This window comes from Oryza brachyantha, chromosome 4 (assembly GCF_000231095.2).
Source record: "Oryza brachyantha chromosome 4, ObraRS2, whole genome shotgun sequence".
Classification (NCBI taxonomy): domain Eukaryota; kingdom Viridiplantae; phylum Streptophyta; class Magnoliopsida; order Poales; family Poaceae; genus Oryza; species Oryza brachyantha.
Window position 1 is genome coordinate 12,692,232 of NC_023166.2, and position 27,187 is coordinate 12,719,418.

Sequence of the window (27,187 nt, forward strand, 5' to 3'; positions counted from 1 at the left end):
TAAATAACAAAATTGGTTAAATGTATGCGAATAGTCCACTTTCACATTTTTGCTCCGCATAAAATTAGTGCGAAAATTTGCTACTTTATCTATTTCATACTATAAAACTTTTTAGTTTTTGCTTAGATTCTTTCATGGATCAATGTATATGATTTATATATATATTTATTAGAACACATATAAATCTAGACGATGTTAGTTTTATAATAGGAAACGGAAGGAACGGTAGTTTATTACGAGAGTAGCCCCATGTAAGCTTTTAAGACTGAACATTTCGCTTCAATTTTATCTCTTCTTACGTTCATGTATTTTTGCTCTCATCTATCTATAAATTAGAGCCGGTTCATTCCAAAAATCACACACGCCTCCTTTTGCACCGCTCCAAGCCTCCTACTCCCCTCCCCCCTCTCCCACTCCAAAACCGAAAGTTTCTCCGAGTCTCATCTCCTCGCGTGCCAATGCTGCCTTCGGCCGGGGCGGATGATGGGTATCCGCCAATAGGGTTCTACTTCCGCCCCTCCGACCGCCTCATCATCGGGGGGGTACCTCGGCCCCATGGCGATCCACGGGCAGAACTGCGCCCTCCACAGGCAGGACATGGTGCAGGGCGTGGACGTCTTCGCCGCGACCCCGGACGCGCTCCCCTTCGACCAGAGGCTTCACGTGAGGGGGAACGGCGACGTGCGGGCGCACTTCTTCGGGGACCGGCCCACCGACATCCGTGGCCGCGAGGTGCCCGGCGGGGCCTGGCTGCCGTGCGGCGTCGGCGGCGAGGAGAAGGCGTACTCCGGCGCGGATGGCGAGGAGACCGTCGCGTACCGGCGCAAGTACGAGTTCCGCTACCACCGCGACGAAGCCGGCGGCGGGGAGACGGTGGTGCCCGAGCACGAGCAGCCGAGGTGGCGGTGGCGGATGAAGGAGTACCGGCTCAACAAGGATGCCGCCGCGTTCCACCGCGCGCGGGCGCAGCCCAACCCCAAGGCGAACCTGGATTGCGTGGTCCGTGTGATCTACACCAAGGAGGACGACGATGTCTTCGAGGGTGAAGAGGATCTCCCCATGGACGTCGACGAGTTTGACTCCGAGGATGAATACGCCGACGACTCCATGGCGGCGACGGTGGAGTAGAGTGCGCTCGGTTGCGTCTGTCGAGGATACGATCGGTAGGTGCTACTCTACTTGCATCCCTCTTCCAGGCGATCTGAGAGTTCGAGAAGCTGGCTCGGCATGCCTCCCATCATCTACTTGTTGGCTTATTAGCAGCAGTTAAAATTCGATTTGTTTTTTTTTCCTCGTCATATTCTGTTTTCCGATCTTACCTCTCAACCGCTAACGATACTAGGGCATACTTTGGTTCCCATGATTGTAGCTGGGCTGTGGCTGCACTGAAGCAGCCGTATCATCATTTTGCTACTGGGCAATGTTTTTTTTTTTACCAAGGAAACTATGCTCACTGCCGGTTTTATAGCATAACCCCAAAATTAAGTTGGTGAAATATGTACATAAAATATACACACAAATATATACAAAATATAAGAAAAACAATCGTATCTTCTAGATGCGTTTAAACGGTTGCTTCGCTTTCACTGCAGACGACGTTGGGAGGCGCAGTGAGGGTGAGCTGTGGTTGATGAAACCTCACTATGATCCCAATTAGACCCTCACTGAGGTTCGATCTTTGGTCGGCAGAGAATAGCTCAACATCATCCTAAAATTACACCATCGAAGATGGATCAAGTAAACAACAACACAAGCTACTGTATATAGGGCTTGAAAGCATACCCGGATCATATATTACATGGACAAATTTATCATTCTTAAGAAATGGTGCCAAAATTTATACTTGTACATTGAAAACTCAAAAATATATTATATCTTAAAATACTAAATTTTACATAAAAAATATCAATCTATTACTTTTAGAGGACGGCAAAATTATTCGTATTACATAGGCCGTGTTCGGCAGTGAGGAGAAGGGGATTATTTATCCGGCGTGAAAAACATAGTAATAGATTAGTACATGATTAATTAATTATTAAAAATATGAAATAGATTATTATGATTATTTAAAACAACTTTTCTATAGAAAATTTTCGTAAAAAATACACCGTTTAGTAGTTCGGAAAGCGTACATACGAAAAAGAGAAGTTTAGATACCTTATTCATGGTATCGAACGTGGCACAGTAGTAGGCCACATTCGGCTTAAGTTTTTTTATCAAACATAATAGAGTACACGATTAATTAATTATTAATTATAAAAAATATATAATATATTAATATGATTCTTTTAATTAACTTTGTTATATAAATTTTTCACGAAAAATACATTAGCGATGAGGATAAAAGAACGCGGCCATTTACTACTCTATACTCCGTCCCTCAAGACTCTAGTTGGCTACTCCAAGTCCCCAGCTGCGTTCGTTCGCTTGCGTACAGTACATATACCAGGTCTCAGAATTTGAAATCTCCCACTACAACACGCAGCCTCGTCCCCCCCTGCCTCCCTTCCCAAACCATTCGATTCGAGCCAAGCCCGGCTCCGATCGATCAGAAACCCCACTCGTGGCTATGGCGAAGCAATCACCTCGGGCCTCGGCGGAGCATCCCGACGGCGAAGCTTTCCGCCGCCTCACCGGCCGGATGGTCGTCACGGACTACCTCGTGCCCGTGGCGCTTCGCGGCGCGCTCCCTGAGGGCGTCGTCTCTCTCCCGGGGGAAGTCACGGTGGGCGTGGACGTCTACTCCGCGCACCCGGCGGCCCTGGCTCCCCTCCCGCGCTGCTTCTGGAGGGGTGACCCTTGCGGGGAGGCGTCGCGCTGGTTCTTCTCCGCGGGGAGTCCGGAGGACGGCGAGCGCCGCCGCGACGCTCTGGGAGGGTTCTGGACGCGGTACGGCTGCGACAAGGCGTACGCCGGTGGCGAGGGCAGCGGCGGGGAGGCGGTGGCGTTCCGGAGGAGGTTCGCATTTTTCGACAGGCGCGGCGACGGCGATCTGGCGCCGACGGAGTGGAGGATGAAGGAGTACCGGCTCAACAAGCGCGCGGCCACCTCCCGCGGCGCCAACCAGCTCGATCCCGAGGCTAAGGAGTACGCGGTCTGCAAGATCTACAACACGGGGAGGATCCCTGGGCCTCCGCCTCTCTGCTTGAGCGTACGACGCTGTCGACTTCGACGGGGGCGAGGCGGCGCCGCAGAGGGCAGCGGCTGAGGAGCAGAGGTAGGGGCCGCCTCCCTCCTCTGCAGCGACGACTACTCGTCGAACACGCAGCATCATCGATCACGCTCATTAGGTTGGTCTATCCTTCATTGATCCATCCAGAGAACTTTTCATTTGCTCCGAATGGTGATCGAATTGGTTGATTCTGGATTGTGCTTCCCTGAACCTGGATTCAGATCGCGATCGTCACAGCCGCATTATCACTGATCCAGAAACTGTTTGTGTTGTTTAGTACATATGATAGAACTAGCCAAGGAATGGAACGAACCTTCTTGTGCTGACAAAACATGAACATATATGTTTCCAATTACCTTGCTGAACAAAAACATCTTATACCGATAAGACATGAACAGGTATGTTTTCCAAATACCTTGTTGAACAGAAACAACAGCTTATCTGTAATGTAGCTGTAGATGATTGCTCTTCCGTTCTATGATAAATGATAACTGCTTGAGATTGCATGCATAAGTGGGACTGTGATATTGTACTTAAGGCATCAATGTATGAGTATACTATATTGTATACACAATGTTTCAAGGCAAAAATATGCTATGGAACAAAACATGAATACAAAAGATTGCAGGTATTCCTTTCTTCTAGATTAGAATCATCAGGTGGGTATAAGTCGTCACCAGTCATCAAGTTTTGTTGGGTGCAATATATTGTTCTTCTCAACTACTCTAACTCTAAAAGCTTCGTAGTATTTCACAACGGTCTCCTTGCCAAACCGACGCAATCATCCTAAATTTCACAAATACTGTACTGAACTACCGATTACATAAAATGGTAAGATCACCACCAGTGGACCATCCAGTTAAGAACTAATTTGTACCCTCTTATTCTCCACGATGAGCGATGAACCTCGCCAAATGCTCTTTTGCTCAAGAGTATCGATCATGTCCTCTTCATCAAGGAAGTCCAGGTCACCATAATCATTCTGAGCCTCCAACTTTATATCAGCAGATAGGTCCATCTCTCCTAGAGACTCAAGACCTTTAATCAACGTTTTGTATGTTACCCTGTCAGGGTCACTGTCCCATAGTTTCATTAAACGGAAGCAGTCCATGGATAATTGTGTAAACTCAGCATCCAGGAGTGCCTTCAGAAGCCAATTGAACCCTTCAGTGTCAGCTTCCAGCTGTTCCCTTTTCAGATATGAACAAACCTTGTCAACATCAGACCGCAAGCCTTGGCTTGCAAGCACTGTTACAATATCGACGTACAACAGCAACTTAGGCTTGTACCAGTGCTCCTTCCTGATCTCCTCAAAGACCTATCAGAAATGGTCGACATTGAGAGGCATCTCAGTGTCCATTCTCAGTTATAGACAAGAAATTTCTGCTTGTGAGCACCATCTAGTAATCCTAATGCAGATAAGAATACGAAGAGTAAATCAATGTATGTCATACTGAGAAAACCATTTAAAGAAGCTAGTAGCAAAATATGAAAAGAAAAAAATTAGCTTTGCTGCCAATGTATTTGACTTCATTCCTGCACACCATTGGATTATGTTTGTTCATGAAACAATAAGTGTTTACATCATTCTTAAATTAATATAGTTCAAAATATGTTAACACACATTTGCTAGTATTTAAGATTATTCTTATGGGGTTCTTTTACCATCCTTGAGATGGTACCTTAAGGTACTGCATTTTCTAGTGTTAAAAACATGGTATCTCTAGGTACTTTCTTAAGTACCATAAAATTTCTCTACTGTTATTGTGTCACAGAAAATCACATTGTACAGCTAAAAGGTTTATATCTCCTTCAATATTTTAGGAAAGGAGTTCACAACACATAACCAGTGGTAATAGTACTGTTGTAACTTGTAAGATGTTAGCTGAATCCTTGCTCAAAAAATCATAATAAGTAGGCCTAAATCTAATCAGCCAGGGCACAGCATATATAAGCGGATAAATCATGAAAGAGTTCCATGTTTGAACCCCTTTGATCATAATCCAGAACTTCCAACATTTGATGCCATTTGTATTGCGTTCAAAAATCATTGAAAGTCTGGTACAATTTCCGGGCAATTGGATCACGTAACTCTAACCAGAACCAATACTACTGCTATAATTAAGTCCGATCCAGTACGCTGCGCGGTAACGCACAGATAAGAGGGTAAGTGTACCTGGAGAGCCAGGAGGGCCTCGCCCTGCGCGGCGAGCTCGCGGAAGACGGCGACCATGTCGGCCTTCAGGAGCCGCCGGAGCTTGGGCTCCACCGGGACGGCGGCGGCGGCGGCGGAGGGGCCGCCCCGGAGGGCGGCGCGCTTGAGCGACTGGACGGCCTGGATGGCCTCGGTGCTGAGGTAGCGACCCCGCTGCGTCGGCTTCCGGTTCTTGCTCCGGTCCCGCATCGTGATGACGGTGGCGGCGGCGGCGGCTCTCCGACGAGCGGCGGCGCTGGGAGGGGCTCGGCGGAGCGGCGAGAAGGCCGCCGCGGAGGCGAGCATCGCCACGCCACCGTACGAGCAAGGATGGGCGCCGGCCACCGGATTGGGATTGGCTTGGAATGGGCCAGCTCGGTAGTCAGGCCCATGAAAGAAAAAATGATTTGTTTTTAATTCGTGAGTTCATTTTCCAAATAAAAACGCTCGTTTATCCCCATTAATATTATTTTCGGTTGCATAAAGATACACAATATTCATCACTGCAAATCACACCTATATATCCAAGAATACGTTTTGTAGCACATGCTTAAAAAGACGGAGACATGCACCCTACCTCCCTTGTCTATTTATCTACCGCTTTGTCTGTTCCATGTTTTAAGATTTTATAATATTGTTTAAATTTATATATTCTTAATATATATGGTTTTTATATATCTAGATTTATTAGATGAATACTGTAACGTGACTAATGTCTTATACGGTGGAGGAAATATTTAAGATTGCATGGACGGTGCAAAGAGCCATGCATGCATGCTATCCCAGGTTTATGTCGTATAATGAGAAAATTAACTCATGTGATCAATTAGGCTTAACATGTACAGTATTTATTTAGTAGAGACTTATATATAGCCAAACTTACTATGGTTACTGCCAGTACTATTTTTTTAACCCAATATAACTTTAATGTCCTTTCATTACGTGGGGCAGATTAATCCCTCGCTACCGTACAGCTAGTACGCAATCTTTCATATCAGCATATCACTGTCCAGCCTAGTTCACCCAACGGGCTGGCGCAGCAATGTCGCGCGCGTGCGCGTGCGTGGCCAGGTCGTCAGGCCGCCAGACGCGCGAGCGCCTCGCCGGCGCGCTCGCCGGTGGACAGCCTGAGCCTCCGGTAGTCGTCGTACTTGAACTCCCTGAACCGGCGCGGGTGCCCGTCGTCCACCAGCTCCTCCGGCGCGCTCACCGTGTCGTGCTTGGGCGCGAGCAGGAACATGGCGATCGAGACGCGCGGCACCGCCGCCACGCACTGCACCCGGTGCTTCACGTTGTGCAGCCTCCCGTTGCTCCACGCCTGAGAATCAGACGAGGAGACACGGGACGAGACGGTGCCGGTGCGACGTCCGCGATCAGCCCACCGGCGAGAGAGACGGCATTCGATTTGGTGAGGAATTCGGTGTGAGAACTGAGAAGTGGTGGTTTGGTATACCCACCTGTCCGACGTCGCCGATGTTGACGACGAACGAGCCGGGGAGGGGGTCCACGGGGACGAACTCGCCGGCGGCGGGGTCGAGCACCTCGAGCCCGCCGACGCACTCGTCCTCCTGGAGCACGGTGAGGAAGCCGGAGTCCGTGTGGACCTGCACGCCGGGGGAGCCCACGGAGTCCTGCGTGTAGTTGTACCTGTTCATGCGGAACTGGCACGGCCAGTCCTGGAACGAGCGGCCGTCCAGCCCCAGGCTCGCGGCGACCTTGCCGGCGACGTCGACGATCAGCTCGTGCATCCTCTCGGCGTACGCCTTCACGGTCTCCCTGCGCCGGCCGGATTGCACGTTTCTTGAGACCAAAATCCTACCGATTCTGATGGGATCAAGAGGATGGAAAGCGAGTTCGTCGTGCGCGCGGTCGATCACCTGACGTGGGGCGGCGCGTCGAGGCGGGCGCAGAAGGCGTCGACGTCGGCGGAGGCGGCGGCGTCGCAGAGGCCGAAGGCCTCGTAGAGCGGGTTGGCGGGGCTCGGCGCGACGTAGCCGCTGCCGGCGATGATGTCGGCGTTGCGGCGCTTGGCGTCGTCGGGGAGGTCGAAGAGCGCGCGCACGGCGCCCTTCATCTCGGCCTGGAGGGCCGGCGGCACGCCATGCCCCGACACGCGGAAGCAGCCCAGCCGCACGCACGCGTCGCGCAGCCGCGCCGTCTCCTCGGCGCTGCCCGCTCCGGCGAGCCGCAGGTCGATCGCCGGGATCTCCACCATCTCCCTATTCCTCTCGTTCTCACCCGCGAGTTACGCGACGCACCGGTCAGGCTCGCGCTCGCCGCTCGGCAGCTGCGTCGGGGGGGTCCTCCTATTCAGAGACGCGCCGTGACAGCGACGCAGGGGGAAGAGGGGCACACAGGGCGGCGCGTCGCGCCGCGGCTTGTCGGGGGCAGCGGCACGGCACGATGACGAGAAAGCAGACGAGGCCGTTGGCGTGTTGCCCGTTCCGGCGAGACAGCCGATCGACACATGCGCGCCATTTCCACGTCAAAAACGCTGGCTTGCTTCGTCATCCCGTCGGTCAGGTGGCTTAGGCTGAAGTGTCACATATGGCTGCGTTGTTTGTTTCGTGGACGAAAGATAACGATAAAAATTATCTAAATTTGTAATATTAATTTTTATAATGTAGTTTAAATTTATACTTTAAGTATATATATAACGGTGGTAATATTTAATAGTAAGTATAAACGGCGGAATTAAATGCTATCAAACTAAAATCTACCTTAAATGATAAGATAATGAACTTTTATAAATAAAACCTTTTAAAAAACACGATGTTTAATCGTTGAGGAAGAGTGTGTATACAAAGTTGGAGAAGAAGATGTTAGTATAATCTAGGCAAACCATACTCGGTAGTGTAGCTTACACTCCGGAAATTCGTGTCAATTGGCAGGTGATATTGCTCAACATTCCGCGGGATTGCAAAGAATGCTAATTAGTCCAGATCGTCGTCTGTTCTGCTGCCATGCAACACAGCGAAACAGAAACAGTTTTGCGTGTTCCTCTCTCCCGGTAGCAACCAATATCTTATCCTTAACACCCGTTGCGCCACCGTTTGATTGTTTTATGCGGGAACCAACAATTAAGTCAATTCCTGGACAGGCTAATGAAGTCGTCATCCGTGACGTCGGTCTCAGCATGCTGCTTCGATATATACGACGTCGTCTCGTAGTACATCCTAGTATCTGGGCTGGGCATGCGGCGAGCATTGCAGGAGGGCCCTCGTAATCGAAAGTTTTCACGGCAAGGGTCGCATTACTCGCATCGAGATGTCGGAAGACTCGGTACTCAGAACAACGTCGTGCGGGTATATTTTTAAAGTAACTGGGATTCGATTACCTAGAGTGATATGTTATCTAAAAAGTTTGAAACTAGGATAAAACATCTCTCTAACTAGGATGAAACATCTCTTTCAATGTATAGTTTCATATATTATTGTTTCCTAAGACACACGTTGTCTAGGTAATAATGCAGAGTAGGTTTCATTCCCATGAAACTCATTTTATCTCTCACTTCATTAATACTTTATCACATCATTAAAAATAATTACATAGCATCTTATTTATTATCCATAAAATTTGTTATTATGCCCCGAGGCTGCAGCGGTAGGGTGCGCTGCGCATGCGGCGTGCGTTCCCGTGAAATCTCGGCCACAGGCCGGCAGGCCGGCCTTGGGTGGAACCGGTGCGCCGTGCCGCGAGACCCCGTGCGGCCTGGGCATCGGAGGTAAGTTGGGCTGCTTCTGCTTGGGCACGCCGTTTTCAAATTTAAATTTGGATTTAATTTTGAGATTATTTTTATCTTTCTTATTTTTACATTGATTTTATATTGTTAAGGATATATATATATAAGTTTTATTTATAAATTATTTTTGTTTGCAAATATATCACTTTGTTTTAAAACAAACAATGACACCTTTCCCTTTTGTGTGCTTATTTTTATGATGCCACGATTAACATTGTATTGTTAGTTTGGACTCCATTTATATGTTGCATAAAGTATGTGTGCACCTGTCACCATTCTCGCATTGTTAGCTTGGGACCGATTCTATATCTGCCCTTTTTAAAAAACAAACCTCCGAAAACGATAGGCAAATCCTCTTTTTTATTAAGAAGTTGGCCCATTTTGTAAGGGAAATCAGATAAAAACCATACATTTACACGATTAATTAAGAAAAAGGTTAAAACACGGATAGAAAAAAAGGTCTACATGGGCATAATAACTGAAAAGTAAAAAATATTGCATTTGCACCATTAATTAAGAAAAAGGGTAAAAAAATACGGACAGGAAAAAATAAATGCCAACGTTGGCACAACCACTAAAAATCACAAGTCATCGTTACCAAGCTTATTTCAAGACTTCTTTCGACGATTGTCAACCTGAACAGGCAAAAACACCTAAAATGTGGAACAGGACAGTCTAGGCAAAAGCCTTCAAAAGATACGACGTATAGGCAAAACCTTCAAAGAAGATACAACATCTAAAGATACTCAAAATACCCGTTCAAACACCCTGCTAGTAGGTAGGGATAAAAGTGATCTGTTTCGAAAACAGCTCAGACGGCTCCAAACATTTCCTAAAGCAGTAGATCAAAAATTCCAAAATTTAGCCACTAACAAATTACCATTTTATATCATAAGGATTACAACCATGATCACAAATCAATTTGTTAATGATTGTCTCAATACAACGTAAGATACAATTTACAGATTGTTACGAAGTTTATATATCACAAAGTAAAGTCCACATCAGACAAGTCATTACAAGTGTTTGTGTATATGTCTTTACTGGTTAATAATTCAAGGCTAACTAATTGAAGTGAACTAGGCTATTTAGACTGATATTATGGATTCATGACATATGAGTGTGTAGAAATACTGTGAAATGTTCAGGAAAGTTTTTGACCCGTTCTGATTTTCAACAGATATTGCCCTTATCGCTTTTGTTTACGAGAAAAGTATTCAAATCCGTTTTCGATAGCTTCAGAAAAAAAATTATGACCGATGATTTCCCTTATTGATTGGTCTATTCTGAACCGTTTCTGTCCCTACTACTAAGTACCATTAGGATGCCTCTGAGAAACACCACACTATGTTTTCATTTGAAGGAAATGATAGAAGCACCAGTACTGTGCCTATCAGGAGAAAAACATTGACCGCATGCGTCAATTTAACTAACGACAATTAAAGACAAGACAAACCTTTCATCCTAAGCTTTCTTAACTTGCCAACCATGACCACCATATGTTGCCCATGAGAAGCAACTCTAAGTTATCATTGCACAACTCATCACACCTAATGAGCGGCTCTAACTCACCCACAACACACAAACTTAAAGCCAAGCCGCATGAATGATCAACGCCACACCTTCACCATGTGGCCATCTACAACTAGTTCATATAGTCGCATCAAAGTTCTGTAAACACTATCAATGTCAAAGGCCGCACATCCTATACCGAGCAACAACGGTTTGTTAGACTCATTGCACCCACCTTACCTTGAAACTCAACCACCGGTGTATGACTAGGTCGACCATTGAGAAGGAAATTAGTTCTACGGAGAAAGTATAAGTCCGGATGGCAAGGGGGGATGATCGTAGTCCTCTAAGTCGTTGTCAATGTCAATGCCCTCTATGCTTCTGTCGTTTAGAGTCGTGATGCTACAGGAAAAGATTCTTGGTCGCAACAGACTGTTACAACAGTGCTGCCTCCTATAGCGTCATCTTCAAAATTCCGACGAATACTCTCTTCGATTTTTTTATGCTTGATGTTGTTGACTTTTATTCATATATTTCAACATTCATTTTATTCAAAAGAATTATAGAAAATAGTAAAAATATAATACATGCTTAAAATTAACTTAATAATAAATGAAATCATAGCAAGATAAATGATAATTACATTTTTTAATATAACGAGTGGTTTAATCATATATTTAAAAATCAGGTGTGTTAAACTAGAAAACCGATGGGAGTAAGTTTTAGTTTTAAGCAAATTTTATATTGTAAGAAAATCTAAGACCAAATAAGCAAATTTTCTAGGGACCGCTCTCAACAAGAAAAAGAAACATAAATTTATGTTTTAAAATCAATGCCGGTTCGTTTTTTAAATTTGTGGCTCGAAACCCACCAGTTTATAAAATATATGAAGAAAAAGAACCATTTTTATAAGCGTGCACACAACATTAGGTGAGGTATTCGGGTATTCAACGACGTCGAAAGAAAGCTCCTAACGAGAGAGACAAACGACGGCAACAAAATACTCCTACTAAACCAATCCAGCCGACTACGCCAGACGAGTCAATGTCACCATGGGCCCCCACACAAACCAAATAACTGCTGTCACGTTCGTTTATACGGATACGAGTGAATCTAGACATATACAAGAGAGGGACAACTCGTCAGCGAAGGGGAAACAGAGGAGAAGTTCAGGGTGGAAAGCATAGCTTAGGAAATTGCATCCCACGGAACTGTGCAGAAGCAGCATTGAATAGGCAGAGTGGAAGCAGTAAATGGCCAATTCACAAGCAAGCAGCAGCTTTACATATTCTACCATTGAATAGTGGCAGGAAAAGACAGCAGGCGAAGCACGAAGCCACGTGAGAGTGGAAGGCAAGCCTGTATCTCGGATGTTAAACAGCAAGGACGCAGTAAATAAACGCGGTAAAAAAGCAGCTTGTGCGTGTCCAGCAACGGAGGTGGCCACGCCAGTCAAAAAATCAGAGGGAGCTCCATTTCCCGCTATTATACATACTTTAGATATATATATATAAATTATATATATTCATCAATTGATGAATTTAGCCAATGCTAGAAACTTCTGACAATATGAAACGGAAGTAATATTTTCATGTAAAAAGACATTTTTTTAATTATATACTCCGTATGTTTCATACTTAAAAATATTTTAGCTATACTTAAATCTATATATTGATCAACCCATATGATTTATTAGTTTCCATATAAATCTAGATAAAACTAAAATATTTTATATTATAAAACAAAAGTAGTATTTGATATATATATATATATATATTATATAATGGTTGATTCATCCATATCTATATAAAATCTAGATAAAAGTAAACTATTTTACATTATAAAAAAAGTATATGATTGATCCGTATAAAGCTACACAGACCAAAAATACTCTTACATTTTCATTTCCTAGTGCATTCAATTTTTTACTTTTTTAGAACATAATCATCTATCTTTTATTTTTCAAATCCAGAAGCGTTATCTCGTAATCAATTAAACTGTAATGTAATAATTATTCAAAATATAGACCATGTTTGTTTACAGGGACTAAAAAGTCCCTGTCACATCGAATGTTTAGAAACTAATTAGAAGTATTAAATATAGACTAATTATAAAACTCATCCATAATCTTGGACTATTTCGTGAGACGAATTTACTGTGCCTAATTAGTCCATGATTAGCGAATGTGATGCTACAGTAAACATTTGCTAATTATGGATTAATTAGACTTAAAAAATTGTCTAATAACATAGTCTTTATTTATAAATTAATTTATTACATATCTATATTTAATACTCATAATTAATATCCAAACATTCGATACGACGAACTAAACACGTTTTGACTTATTTTTATATATTTAATACTCATAATTAATTTATAAAAATAAAATATTTTTGGTAGGAAAGTTTGTATGCATTATTTCCGAAACCCCACAGGGCACAGACCATTGACCTCTCTCATCCCCACCCAACCCAACGCGTCGTCACGTACACACCCCCGCCGTCCCACCAATCCATCTCCTTCCTTCCCGTCCGGTCCTCGGCCTCCAACGCGGCTCGGCGCGTCCCCTCCCCCCCACCATGGACGCCGCGAGCCGCACCTGGCCGCCCCCGACCCCCTCGCCCCCGCCCTTCTCCTCCCGCCCACGCGTGGGCCCGCCGTCGGAGCCGCCGCCGCCGCTGCCGCACCACCACCACCACCACAACCGCCGGCGCCGCCGCCACTCCAAGAAGCCGAAACCTCAGCCTCAGCCTCCGCCCCATCCCCAGCCCGAGCCTCCGCTTCAGCAGACTGCCACGCGGAGCGCGAACGCCGCCGGTGACGGTGCAGGTGTGGACTTCTCTGCCCTGCCGCCGGAGCTCGTGCACCGGGCGCTGGCGGCCGCGGGGGCGTCCGACGTTGCGGCCGCCAGCAGGGCGTGCCGCGCGTGGCGGGACGCGCTGCGGCCGCTCCGGGAGGCCGCGGCGCTGCACGCGCGCGGGCGCCGCGTCAAGCACGGCTCCTCCGGCGGAGGCGCGGGCGGCGCCGAGGGGCGAAAGGCGGAGAGGCCGCGCGCGCTGGAACTGTTCCAGCGTGCGGCGGGGCTGGGGTCCGCGGCGGCGATGGTGGACGCGGGGCTGATGTGCTGGGAGGAGGGACGACGGGATGAGGCGGTGGGATACTACCAGAAGGCGGCGGAGCTGGGGCATCCCGTCGGGATGTGCAATCTCGGCGTCTCCTACCTGGAAGGTACCGTGGATTCCGCCTACGGGATTAGCTTTCTTGGATACTCGATCGAGGCGCTAGTTAAAAAGACTCGAATTTTAGGATGGATTGGGCTTGCGTGCAAGCATTCTATACTGGTGCTCCATTAGATTTGCTCACAGAATGATTAGAGCCATTCGTGTTTAGGGCAAGTTTTGACTTTGCTCTGTCGCTGGCTTTTGTCTTTTGTGATTCTTTTTAGTAACCTTTAACTCAGTCTGACTCTAAACAAGCAGGGGTGAAACCTTCTGGGTTTGCTGTTCTTGCAATCATTTTCTTCATCTCAAGGAATTGCAATTGATGTTGCTGCCAAATCATTTTATAGCTGATCCACCCAAGGCTGAGGAAGCTGTTAGATGGTTTTATCCAGCTGCGGCCGCAGGCAATGCTCGTGCTCAATACAACCTCGGCCTTTGCTTGCAGAATGGAAAAGGGATCAAGCGTCATCAGCGGGAAGCTGTAAGATGCCACTTGTTACATTTACATCTGCATTTCGCAGATTTTCACTGAAACCTAAGTACACATTTACTCTAGATAATCCAATTGTTGAAACAGTACCATTTCTTTGTTTTAGTGTCTAATTTCTACACAATACGCCTGTAGCGAATAGTATAAACTAATTATAATTCAACAACCTCCTACTGTTCCTACGTGGGTAAATTTACCAATCTGTCAGCTCCATTGTGGTTTTGGAGCTGACTATTGTTTCTGATCAATGGATCAGCATTCCATTGTTTACAGTGTGATCTATCAATACAGGGATGACGATAGTTCTGGCATTGAGCTTTTGATCAGTTGGGTTATCTTGAACAATTTAATCATAAACTTATAATTACGACATTATCCATCAGGATCAATCTGAATTCGCTAAAATGGTGGTTACAATATTACTACCAGCAGGCTAACGAACCTCCTCTATAGTGCATAAAGTTGACTATGTGTTTTGTTGCCCTGATGCAAATGCAGGCAAAATGGTACCTGCGAGCTGCCGAGGGAGGAAATGTACGAGCCATGTACAACATTTCCTTGTGTTACAGCTATGGTGAAGGATTCTCACAGGATCAAGTGCGTTCAAAGAGGTGGTTGCAATTAGCTGCTGATTGTGGTCACAAGAAAGCTCTTTATGAATGTGGTATCAAACTCTGTGCGGTATGTCATTCCATTTCCACCCAATGAATGCCTGATATGTGTATCTAGAACTATGGATTTGCCTCAGAATTGTGAAATGATAGTGTACTAATATTTTTAATGACTTAACTTTGTGGAAAATATTTTAAACTTTTGAATGACTTAACTGCATGGAATATTGTATTCGTTATATATTCTATTTCTGTTAGTCACCATACACTTCTTCCGATTGTACATTTCAGTGCACTATTCTTGTCTATGTATGTTAAGGTTTGTAATATCTTCTTTGGCGTTCTTGTATAGATGCAATAACTTTTACTTAGGAACTGGCATATTTGATGTCTTTGAAAGGAAATTTAGGTACAGAGGGCTAAGCAGTAGTATGAAGTATTGAGTAGGTAACTAAGCAGATCAACCTTGCATTGAAGTAGTAACAGGCTAACAGCGTTTTGATGCACACGCTAGTATGCATGTTTTTTCATCTTTTTTTCGTCATTCTTTTTCATGATGCTGTTTATTTTGTTATTTAGGCAGGAGACAAGGTCAGGTCGCTTATGTATCTAGAGCTGGCGACGCGCCGTGGAGAAGCCGCTGCCTCACATATGAGGGATGTGATACTTGAATCACTTCCTCTTGTGAATGCGCAACGTGCCCTATCAGATGCTGACAAATGGCGTCCGAGAGCATTATATACCAGAAGATGACTACACCAGCCTCCCTGCCGGATACGCAATCAACAACCCCTTGTTGTCAAAATTGACAGGAAATTTCACCACCTGAATGCCCAAGTGAGCAACATGCCTTCTAGTGAGCAATATGCGTCCGTAGCATGCTCAGTGTATGTGGGTCTGGGTAGCGTCGCCTTTCAACCCCCGCCCCCCCCCCCCCCCCCCCTACATCTTGTTCTTGTACAGAAATTACGTAAGCAGAAATACTATTACAGGATGAGGAAATCAAGAGGCAATAATTTTGAAGGGCATGCAGTAATGCAATGGTGCAGCGCAGGATAGAACTGTATAGTTGATAACCTTGGTTTGTCATATATAGAAATGCCTGGTGTTTTCAAGAAAAAAAAAAGTTTGACTGTAGGCGAATGCCGTAACTCAACTTAAGGCCTTGTTTAGTTCCCAATTTTTTTTAAAAAAACATCACATCGAATTTTTAAACACCTAAATAAAGCATTAAACATAGATGAACTAAAAAACTAATTGCACAGTTATGAAAGAAATCTTGAAACGAATCTTTTGAACCTAATTATGATTAGTCATAAGTGCTACAGTAACCAACATGTGCTAATGATGGATTAATTAGGCTCAAAAGATTCGTCTCGCGGTTTCTAGGCTAATCGTGAAATTCGTTTTTTCATACGTGTCCGAAAATTAGTCATAAGTGCTACAGTAACCAACATGTGCTAATGATGGATTAATTAGGCTTAAAAATTCGTCTCGCAGTTTCTAGGTTAATCGTGAAATTCGTTTTTTCATACGTGTCCGAAAATTAGTTATAAGTGTTACAGTAACCAACATGTGCTAATGATGGATTAATTAGGCTCAAAAGATTCGTCTCGCAGTTTCTAGGCTAATTATGAAATTCATTTTTTCATACGTGTCCGAAAATCCTTTCTAACGTTCGATGTGATGTTTTTGCCAAAAAGATTTGACGACTAAACGTCGATGGAATGTGTCTGGGAGAAATTTGATTTGAAAGGTCCAAAGAATCACGGTACCCGTATACATCTTGTTCATGCTGTATGGTTCTCTCCCAGTGGAACGCAACGTATGCAGGTACAATTGAAGTCTTAAGAATACTATTCCATTAGTTTTTTTTATCCCTGAAGACTTTGTAAAGTCTCCGGTCCCCATCGCCATCGCCGATACATCAGCACCCCACAGATTCTGTATATTGCATCAGTTTTTTCCATACAGAGCAAGTCAAATGAGCTAAGGCAACATAATAATGTCTAAATGATAGCGCATGCTTTTTATTTATAGGGGCATTTTACGCCATTCCAAACGTTACCAGACGTGATTCACAATCACAATTCACAAATCAAACAGCGCAGCAGGAAAGTTTTTAGCAGTACAGAACACAGAAAATAGCCAGTGTTGGTTTTATTGCAACAATATCGTGACAGAAAGCATACGTAGCAGCGACATGCAAGTAGCATTTCTTCTAAACGAGGAGCAGCGGATGCTCAGAGCTTCGAGATGAGCCCGTTCTGGATGGCTTTAGGCGACTCGGCTTCCTTGATGTCAGCGTCAGAGGAGCCCGGAGGGACGTCAACAGCCGGCGAGCAGTTGAAGAACCCGTGTGGCTGAAAACAAAAGAGACAGGAGTACAAAACACAAACAGACCTTGAGCTGAGACTGTCAAATCAGAACGGCAAGAGGAGATACGAAAGGCTAGCAAAGGTCTTTACCATGAGCATGAAGCCGATGCGTTCCACTGGCATGACAGGCCAGTCCTCCAGCCTTGGGATATGGGTGAGCCCAAACACGTACCTGCAGATGCAATATTTGGTTAAGTGCTACTAATACAAATCATGAACCGAAAAGAAACGCCGCCAGTATAGTTACAGATGCGCAACAGCAAGTACCAGAGAACAATGTCGGTTTCCTCCAAGGGCCTATCCTTCTTGACCCAAGTAGCTAATCCCTCATGGATGCGCGGATTCTGATTGGGAAATTCTCCTCCAGGGAACACCTCGTCGCTTCTGTACTGTGTGACCCAGAGATTGTGCTTTAAGAACCCCGCTCTTCTAAGAAACTTTGCATCAGGTAGAGCCAACGGCAAACAGTTTGAACCAGGCACGAGCCTGTAGCCAGTTGGCTGCCCAGTACGATTAACAGCCCTTGTGTTCCTTACCTGATCAGATGTCAACAATGTTAGGTACGAATGAAAGAAAGATCGGTATGTAAAGCTGTCACAACACAAAATAATGTGTGTTTTTTACTTAGTTGTGGTTTAAGCTATATTTGTCATTAGGATATGCACTGTGGTGAAACGTCAAGAGTAATGCAGCTAGTAAGTGCAAACTAGGAAAGCATGCATCGCCATAAAGCAGCACGTCAACATGTCATTTCTACACAAGAAAAATGGTGACCAGGTACTGGAAACAATATATCATGGTACATCGACACTAGCACAGTATGAAAAAAATGATAATGAAAGATAATGTTCTTACGATCCAATGCCGTGCAGATGAAGGGTCACAATCTCGCATTGCTTGCAACTCAGATTTCAGTAGTTTTTCTTCAGCATAGAAAGCATTGTTGTGCACATTATGTGTGCCTGTGCTTTCGACTTTCACATTTACTTCAACCACCTGTAATAGGAAGCAATGTACCAAAATATCAACCCCATGTCAATTCAAGTAAAAGGCCCCGCTACTGCTAGAATTAAACTGGCAGCCGTTCAAGTTTCTGGCAAGCAACAGGTCTAAGTCAAAGTAACATTATGATATTCCTTATTGTGGAAGTAGGTGTTAGAACATCCATTTATTCTATCCATAAAGTTTAATTGCATCAATTTATTGTGGATAGTTCAATAAAATGAACTAAATGAAAATGCATAACACGCAACCTACCTGATTATGAGCCTCGTTAGGTTTACAATCAACAGCCATGTCCATACGGGCAACAAAAAAGTGTTGGTGAACAGGTGCATACAGACCAGGAGCAATAGTTGTACCATATTTCCTTGATTCCCCAGGCATCAGAGCTCCCAAACTAAGAATTCCAGTAAGTTTTACTTCTGCTTCTATCTTTCCATCCTATATCCAACAGAATGAGCAAATAAATTATATTGCAAAAATATGGTAGCAGAATATTGCAGCATCAAAAGATTCAGAAAGGAACCAGATTCAAATATGAGTTAACAAAATCTCATGATGTTTGCAACAGCCAAAATGGCAATAATTCACGCATAACTGCATCTATAGAAGGAAAATCAGCCCTGATAGGTTACATATTAATTGCTGAGGACATCATAAGGAATATCAATCTGAAATAATTACCTGATAAAAGTGCCAGTAAAAACCATATTCATAGTTGGCAACTGTGCAGATAAATGAAACAGTAAGCCTCCTTGACCGCCTAACTTCTGCTAAACCAGTTCTCCAATCCTGGTGTTTCCAAAGGATTCCATGGTCTTCCTCATGCAAACACACACAATTCTCAATTGTTTCCACACCACCCGTAAAATTCGTGAAATGTGCATCAAAATACTTTATGTAACCTAAGCAGTCACATCCCTACACAAAAAGAGCATATAATAGTCAGATGAAAAGGTTAAATTCTAGGAAGATTAAAAATCACTAAGAACTGAGCAAATGACCTTCTTAAGAGAATGAGCATTCTTCCCAAGTCCATCCTCTCCAGCATCAAAAGCATTCTTGCGATAATGTGGTTCACTTGGATCTCCATAAGGAACAACCATCTCAACAAAGCTCAGTCTATGGGCTATGGGCCGACGTCCACGGCTGCCATCAACATATGCAACAGAATAGATGACTAAACCCTCTTTAGGGGTGAAGCCAATGCGGAAGTTCCACTGCTCAACATCATTAGAATTAGAAGAGTTATTAATTGCAAGGGGATTTTTTTATACTATATAATTGATAAAGCATTAGCTACAACAAAGCACCTTTTGCCATTCCACAAAATATCCATTAATGCGGAAACTCGGGCCCTCAGGTTGATTGATAATAAGAGGTTTCAAATCACTTCGATCAACACCACCTCTTGTTTCCCCAGGAGTGTAGTTTCTCAGATGATCTGGTGGGGGGAGAGGAACCAACTTCCTATCTTCAAATTCTATGACAACATTATTCTGCATATCAACAACAACATGGATCCCTTCCACAGGACGTGCATAACCATTCTCCATGGGGCTATCACTCTCAGTTCTGCAAAAGATCAGAGGCTTGGCAAGTCTGCGGCTGGGAGCATCAGCATCACTGTAGTAGCCAGCACACCTGATGATTTAGGAACGATATTCACAATTCAATCATTTTTTGATAATAGTAAGACAATAAAGTTACGGAAAATGCAACAAAAGAATTTTCCCAAAGATAGCATACCAGGCATCTACCATGACAAGCTCCATGTCATCTACACCTCTTCTCTTCATAGCTTCAATAAATGGAGGATAACTTTTGACTGTAGCTTCACATTCAGCATACTCCATAGCATCCTGTGAAATATAGAAATTAGAAATGAGCACTCCAAAAGGTTGTTAAAAAACTTCAAAATAACCAACAGTTCAAATGGTAATACAAGCCTAGATATTGGAAAACTAAGAATTGTGTTCTAAAAGCAATATTGCAGAGTAAATTTGAATGTTGTTTAAAGAAATTTCATGGTCTAAATGGTTGGAAAAGTTGGGACAAAATAATTAAAGGGAGAAAAGTTACTAAACAAATTTAGTAGGCATACCATTGCAGGCTGAACATCTGGAACAACTTCAGATGATATTACTTTCCCTCTGTGATGTCCACCCCTAGTAGCCGCGTGCACTTCAGAGAGTTCTACTATCCAAATGCTGGTCTCATTTGATTGTCTGTTGTAGACTGTGAGCTTGGCCCTTCTAGGAGGCAACCTGCTTGGAATGACAGCAGAGCCTTTGGTTCTAGGAAGCAGCGATGGTTGGAAAGGTGGGAAGAAGTAGGCATCAGCTAATGCCACAACATTCTTTTCTGGCTCCAATAGCACAGCTTCAACAAAACGCATGCCATCACGTTCCTGCAAATTCAGAAACATACATGTGTCAGCTCCTTATTTTTCAAGGTTGTAGACAAGGTGTATGAAATGTTATTTTGACGAACCTCAGGTGATTTTCCAGCAGCTCTTACAGTTGCTACAGCCACTGCAATTTCAGCTGCAGATAATGGGTCTAAAGGGTGACTTCTCTGGGCTCTTGTCATTATAGGTATCCCTGCATTTTTTTTCCCATCCAGTAGAACATTAGAAACAGGTAGTAATGAAGAAAATTCAGTTATGATGTGGTCTGCTGAACAAGTCACTCAAACAACTTCTATGAAATAGCTAAATATGGACGAATAGACCAATTGTAAACAACCAAACTACTGCATGAACAGACAACCATAATAACATAGATTGCTTGCAGGTCAAGAGCACCATGCTCCATGCTAGATGCGCTTAACAGGATGGCGAAAGAGAGAACTTAATAGAAAAGCAGTTGTTGACCTCTCTGAAGCATCAGATAAATAAATGATACCTTACAGTGTTTTTCTATTATTGTTCTACCAACTAATATCCTTCTTCTTAGATTTAGCTGTCAATCAAGAAAAAATATTCATTACTGTAATCTAATGAGAGAAAACATATAGGTGTATCAACTACATTACTGTCGATCATCTCTCCATGTAACACATTCAATAGTCCCTTAAAAATAGATACTCAGAGGAACTGAAAGTGGCTGCTTGTCCGTCTTTCTTAACTAATAAGCTAGGAAGAAGAATTTATCTATTATGTAATGATTTTTTTAATGAGATGATAGTCGAAGTTGAGTTTCAAAGGCAAGCCTATATGGGCATTACTAGACAAAAAATAAGTGTTCAACTTAAGTATACTGCATTTCTTCAGCATCCCACGAACACTACTAATTTATGATAGCCCCGTGGACCAGCCTGCACAATCATATTATGCCTAGTGCATGGCGCATATAATAAAGTGCAGATGCCATATTGCTGATGACCCCATGACTCATAGTCAACAAGCCTATTCTCTATTTGTTGATTGCTAAAAGGAAACCACTATCCATATTCAGAGATTTTTAATTGTTTCGCTATATCAAAAAACTTATTGGTCCATCGCTAAACAGATAGCAGTATTCATATTCAGTCATTTTCCAGGTTTCCCTATATCAAATTTCACCATCAACCAAAAATTATGGAAGAAAGAAAGAAAAGGCTAGAATTGCTAATAGTGATCAAAATAAAACGTTAAAGGTTGTAACGCACGACGACAAAGCAGAAAGTCAGAACAGTAAACAACAAATCCGGACTACCGGAAGATATGTGACAGCAAGTCCCACAAGTAGGTGTCGTACCATCACGTCATGCCCCCATGATCCATTCATCAATGATGTTGACATGGAGTGCAGACTATCTCCTTTTAATTGCTAAATGTTAATGGCAGACTAATGCGCCTATGTGCATACGCAAATGGAATACATACTTACAGTTCGCACGACATAATCTGCACACTCCGCCTGCATGCATCGATTGAGCAAGCATAACCAGAACACTGTCAGATCATACACACTACTTTGCATATCAGCTTGCATGTGGACGATAAGTCGATCGAGTACGCACTTTGTACATTTCCCGAACTCGCGTCTCAGCTCGCGAGAAATCGTGATCTTGACGAATCATATCTATCACGTACTCGCGTGCCTTACCCTGCTTTATGATCCATGCACGGCACGGCTCTTCCGAAACATTTCCCATGACCCAATCGACCAAACACGCCCACTCACACAAATCCACGACGCGTCACCGCAAATAGCTCAATCCAACGCAATCGAGGGAGGTGGAGAGCGAAAGGGGTGGCGATCCCGTATACCTTTTGAGGAGGCCTTCGCGGTGGTGGGCTGGACCGTGGCGGCGATCTCCTCCATCACGGCGCCGCCCCCGGCAGCCGCGGCGACGCGCGACTCATCGCCCGCGGCCATGGAGACCTTCCCAGCACCGGCACCAGCCGCGGACGACACCGCGGCGGCAGCGACGATCGGCCCACGTGACAACGACCCGGGGGCATCGCGCCGGGCGGCGGCACCACCTCCCCCGCCGCAGCAGACCGACGCCTTTTCCTGAGCTGCGGCCATTGGAGCGGATTCGCGAGCTGACCGTGTCCGTATTCTCCGCCGCCGCCTCCGCCTCGCCGGCTCACACGATCTGACATACAGCACAGGCCTCCGCCCTCCCGCGCGCCTTCGTCCCTCCTCCCCCACCCCCCTCTCGTCGTCCCCCCGACCTCCTCCTCGTTTGTCCTCTCGACCTCCCGGGGGGGTTCTGGGGTGGTTCTACACGGGCTCCGGGGCTTACGGCTTCGCGAACCCTAGCAGAGGCTCGGAAGGGACCCCCCAGGCGTCGTGCGTTTCCTCCTCCTCTCCGCGAGAAACCGACGAGTCGGAACGGGGAGAAGCTGGAGTGGTGGTGGTGGTGGCGGTGGCGGTGGGGAGAAGAGAGGAGAGGAGGGGTTTGGGTTGTTTTGGAGGGCGAAGGCCTCGGGGCTCACGTTGCTTTTATAAAGGCGAGGGGTGGGGGGTAAAAGGTGGCTGGGCGTGGGATGGGAAGTGGGTGGGCTGGATCCTTCTGGGCTCACTTCTTTCTTCAAACGCTACATGCACAGGGGTAGCTGTACCCCACCCTGGGTTGCTGATCACCGTGCCAAACTTTTTCGATGCTTACTCAATCCATACTTTCGTAGTTTTACGAGAGCACCTAACACATAACACTAGATATGGTTTCTATAAATTTCTCATCATCAAGAAATTAGTACTAAACACTACCTTTTCAATGCAAACATCACTATTCTACACTTAAATTTAATGCTACTTATCTCACATGATATTTTGGATATTGTGTACAAACCATGTCTCATGCAAGACATGGTTTCATTATCTTTCCTCATTTATTCACTTGCCACATCATTTTTCATCCTATGTGGCAACTTATTTAATGCTATGGACACCATATTAGTCATTGGGTTGGGAATGCACTGACATAATTATCATGAAACTTATCTCTCATCTCATAAAACTCGACCTTGCCACGTTAGCAATTTTACTGATGTAGCACCCTATTTAATGTGTATGACACCCATGAAACATGTATTGAGATTGTTCCCAGTAAAATCTTGGCACCTAATGGCATTTACTGTGTTGGTTTTTGTTGTTAAACCATTTTATGACCAGATGGAAATTTGTTGGGTTTTTTTTTCCATTTGAGATGATCACTCCTTCAAAACTTGCCATTTTCGCCAAAATTAAGAGTGGCGTTTTCGTGTGTTGATTTTTTAGAACATTTTAGCACTAGCTGGAAATTGGTTGTTTTCGTGTTTTTTTTCCCTTTTGAGACGATCAGACCTCGGAAACTTGGCATTTTTTGCCGATAAGCAATGTCCGTGTTGATCTTGTTGTTAACCATTTTAGAATCAGCTGGAAAATGATTGTTTTATCTTATTTGTTTTGTTTTTTTGGTATTTTGTGGTCAGAAGGTAAGTTGAGGTTGATGGCTGATCACTCATCATTGTCATTTGGGCTTTGCCATGTTGCGACCTAGTTGAAAATTTAATGATATCTGTTATCCCCTAGAGCATTATGGAGTGATCTGATATGTCGCTGTACTACCAAGTGGCTACCGAGGTAAATAACGCATAGTAATTATCTTTTTCCTAATATTGATAGCCTGATACTCACGCAATTTCATATCACGAGTTGATTGGGTTTACTCAAAGTTAAATATTTTTAAGTTTGAATATTTTACAGAAAATATACTAACGTCCACAACACCAAATTAGTTTTATTAAATTCACAATTGAATAAATTTTATAATATATTTGTTTTGTATTGAAAATATTATTATGCTTTTAAAATTTAATTAATTTCAAAGAGTTTTAGTCAATAATAGATTTAGAATACATGTATATGTGAATCATTAGGAGTAATTTCATAAAAGCATATGTTTGTTTATTACATATATTAAATAGAAAATTTAGTGAATAATAGTTTTAGAAGACCATATTGTTATCTAGAATGATAAGAATCATCAGATTGGAGTAAGTAACACACGTGGGTGATACCTTTAGTTTTTTAACAGAGGTATGTGTTACCGCTAATTTCTCATACTAAACAACTCATTAATTAAGATATGACATGTACAGCCCACACTCATTAATTAACCATTGTTTAGTCAATCTACTACTTCTATTTATATTTTTCTCTTGTAAATTGTACAAAGTCAATACTTTGCATGAGGCATAGTTCATTTTCTCTATCATCTCTGCTTTCTTCCATCTAATTATTTAATCTTACATGGCATTTTAAGATTTATATTAAGAGATTTATAGTACTAGCTCTTATCAATCGGGTGTATTTCGTCAACTTGTCAAGACAGTATACTATATGAGTTACAATATAAAAATATTGTTTTGATGATATTTCATAAATAGAGGATTTGTCGGGACAATATACTATATGAGTAATTTGTAAGTGTCGGGATTTGCCACCTCTCAAAGTGACATTACAGGTTGTGCCATTTTATATAAGCATGAGTGTCTTGGTACACATATCTCTGTTAAAAGTTGAGTCGTTTGTTCTCCTTAATCACATAAAAACCATCGCTCCCAAAAATCTCCATGTACTTGTACACCCCACCATAAAGTGCACGAGTCTATTGAATGTACGACGAGTATATCAATAGTGTTCCTAATTTGCAATTCCTAATTAGCTGCAACTATCTATAAACAACAAATAATGGAATGTTCCCTTTTTAAATAGCTCATAAAAGCCATAGAGGATGTGTTTGGTAAGAGGAAATAGGAGTTTAGAGGACAAGGCTACTAATTATTTGTTTGGTTAAAAAAGATATATATGAGAGTTCTGGTGAGTCGTGGACGAGAAAGTGGTGAGGAAATTTCATGATTTTTAATACTAGGATAGCGGTGAAAGTTGGAAGAGAACTCCTGCCTTTGCGCATCGATACAAATATGATTCCTTGATCATCCCTTAAAATTTAATCTCTGACTGAACTCACACCCAATTCCCATCACATAGGCCAATCGATAGATCGGAACTAAAAATCAAATTCCCACGTCAATCTCACCGCTATCTCCCTTTCTCTAAAATTGCCAAACAGACCAAAATGTTCCATACTACTCTCTCCGAACAGATTTAATTGACGTTTAGGACAAGTAAATTGCAAAGAAAATAAGGTAAACTTCCTATCCGAAACGTCAAACAAATATGACCGGAGGGAGTAATAAAGAATGATTTAGAATTTATTAAAGGGGATTTTAACTTTTTGCCATTATTTGCCACAACCATTTAACCCCTCTCACAGTGAGGGAAGAGTGGCAAATCTATTACCACTCACCCTATAAAAATGGCAAATAGTTAAATTACCCTTTATTAAATCCCATTTACATCATAAGATTTTTTGGGGGCTATTTCGTTGTTGCTTCTCTTTCAGATTCTAATACTGATTTTGCCTTTTTTTAGGTTTTCGTTTTTGCCCTTACTTTTTTGAATTGAACGAACCAGTTGTCCCTCCTTTGGATGAAAGGACTAACGGTGTTAAATAACATATTAAAGGACTATTTTATCCCTCATTTTGATATTTTTTTAGTCATTTGTGTTGTTACCTCTGTTCTAAATCATACAAATATACAAAAGCAATATATTATTAATTCAAATGACATGTTTAAAAACTTATAATTTTTTAAAATATTTGACAGAGTTTTAAAACTATGTCAAGTTTTTTACAAAAAATTATAAGTTTCATAGAAATATACAAAAGCAATATATTATTAATTCAAATGACATGTTTAAAACTTATAATTTTTAAACAGGGGTAATTTCATCATTAGTTATTATAAATTAAATCTTTTATTTTTTAAACTAAATATATTAGTCAACTAACGGCTAATTTCCATCCAAAATAGGGACAAACGGTTCGTCCAGTTAAAAAACATGGGCAAAAATGAAAATCCTAAAAAGAGAGGTAAAATCAATATTAGACTTGAAAATCAGGGCATGAACAAAATTATCCCTTTTTTCATATAGAGATTTATATATATGATAATAAATACAGACGTATAAAAATATGTTTATTTATATATGACTGAATATCGATGGAATTGATATATATTATAATATGGAGCTGACGGATTATTTGGTTTCTCATATTAATTATACGCCCATATTAAAAAAACAGCAACTAGGTAAGCACAGGTCATATTCACGCGCACCAGAAAAGAAAGCACTTTTGTCTGCCCTGCTTGTCATGTATCCCGAGAGGAATATTGCAGCATGGCAAACTCAGACACCGCAGCCTACCGCATCGATCACTCGATCCCGTTAATTACATTACAAAATTTAAATTACCTACTACTCCTGCCAAACAACGGAAATTGTTAATTGGGACGTGAGACGTGTGAGTGCGTGAGCC

At 43.1% G+C, this 27,187-nt stretch overlaps 5 protein-coding genes across 5 annotated transcripts; 2 read left to right on the forward strand and 3 right to left on the reverse strand.

Annotated features, from left to right (window-relative positions):
* The first annotated feature begins 382 nt into the window (after positions 1-382).
* LOC121054294 lies at positions 383-1,503 on the forward strand. Its single transcript, XM_040523695.1, has one exon. It carries the CDS (start codon positions 556-558, stop codon positions 1,126-1,128), a length of 573 nt encoding a protein of 190 aa, XP_040379629.1. The 5' UTR covers positions 383-555; the 3' UTR covers positions 1,129-1,503.
* A 1,997-nt stretch (positions 1,504-3,500) lies between these two features.
* Positions 3,501-6,139, reverse strand: LOC102721918 (protein THYLAKOID ASSEMBLY 8, chloroplastic-like). Its single transcript, XM_006652345.3, has 2 exons — positions 5,349-6,139; positions 3,501-4,490 (listed from the first exon to the last, which is right to left on the reverse strand). Exons 1-2 carry the CDS (start codon positions 5,670-5,672, stop codon positions 4,032-4,034), a joined length of 783 nt encoding a protein of 260 aa, XP_006652408.2. The 5' UTR covers positions 5,673-6,139; the 3' UTR covers positions 3,501-4,031.
* A 97-nt stretch (positions 6,140-6,236) lies between these two features.
* LOC102706653 (2-oxoglutarate-dependent dioxygenase DAO) lies at positions 6,237-7,848 on the reverse strand. Its single transcript, XM_040523391.1, has 3 exons — positions 7,244-7,848; positions 6,824-7,142; positions 6,237-6,684 (listed from the first exon to the last, which is right to left on the reverse strand). The coding sequence occupies exons 1-3, from the start codon at positions 7,579-7,581 to the stop codon at positions 6,442-6,444; spliced, it is 900 nt and encodes a 299-aa protein (XP_040379325.1). The 5' UTR covers positions 7,582-7,848; the 3' UTR covers positions 6,237-6,441.
* A 5,354-nt stretch (positions 7,849-13,202) lies between these two features.
* On the forward strand, positions 13,203-16,009 carry LOC102722205 (F-box protein At1g70590). Its single transcript, XM_015836314.2, has 4 exons — positions 13,203-13,851; positions 14,192-14,325; positions 14,833-15,015; positions 15,525-16,009. Exons 1-4 carry the CDS (start codon positions 13,203-13,205, stop codon positions 15,696-15,698), a joined length of 1,140 nt encoding a protein of 379 aa, XP_015691800.2. The 3' UTR covers positions 15,699-16,009.
* A 942-nt stretch (positions 16,010-16,951) lies between these two features.
* Positions 16,952-23,221, reverse strand: LOC102722483 (copper methylamine oxidase). Its single transcript, XM_006652347.3, has 12 exons — positions 22,581-23,221; positions 20,819-20,928; positions 20,430-20,735; positions 20,075-20,187; positions 19,639-19,969; positions 19,330-19,545; positions 19,010-19,246; positions 18,581-18,766; positions 18,179-18,319; positions 17,591-17,859; positions 17,414-17,495; positions 16,952-17,308 (listed from the first exon to the last, which is right to left on the reverse strand). The coding sequence occupies exons 1-12, from the start codon at positions 22,840-22,842 to the stop codon at positions 17,189-17,191; spliced, it is 2,373 nt and encodes a 790-aa protein (XP_006652410.3). The 5' UTR covers positions 22,843-23,221; the 3' UTR covers positions 16,952-17,188.
* Between the last annotated feature and the right edge of the window lie 3,966 nt (positions 23,222-27,187).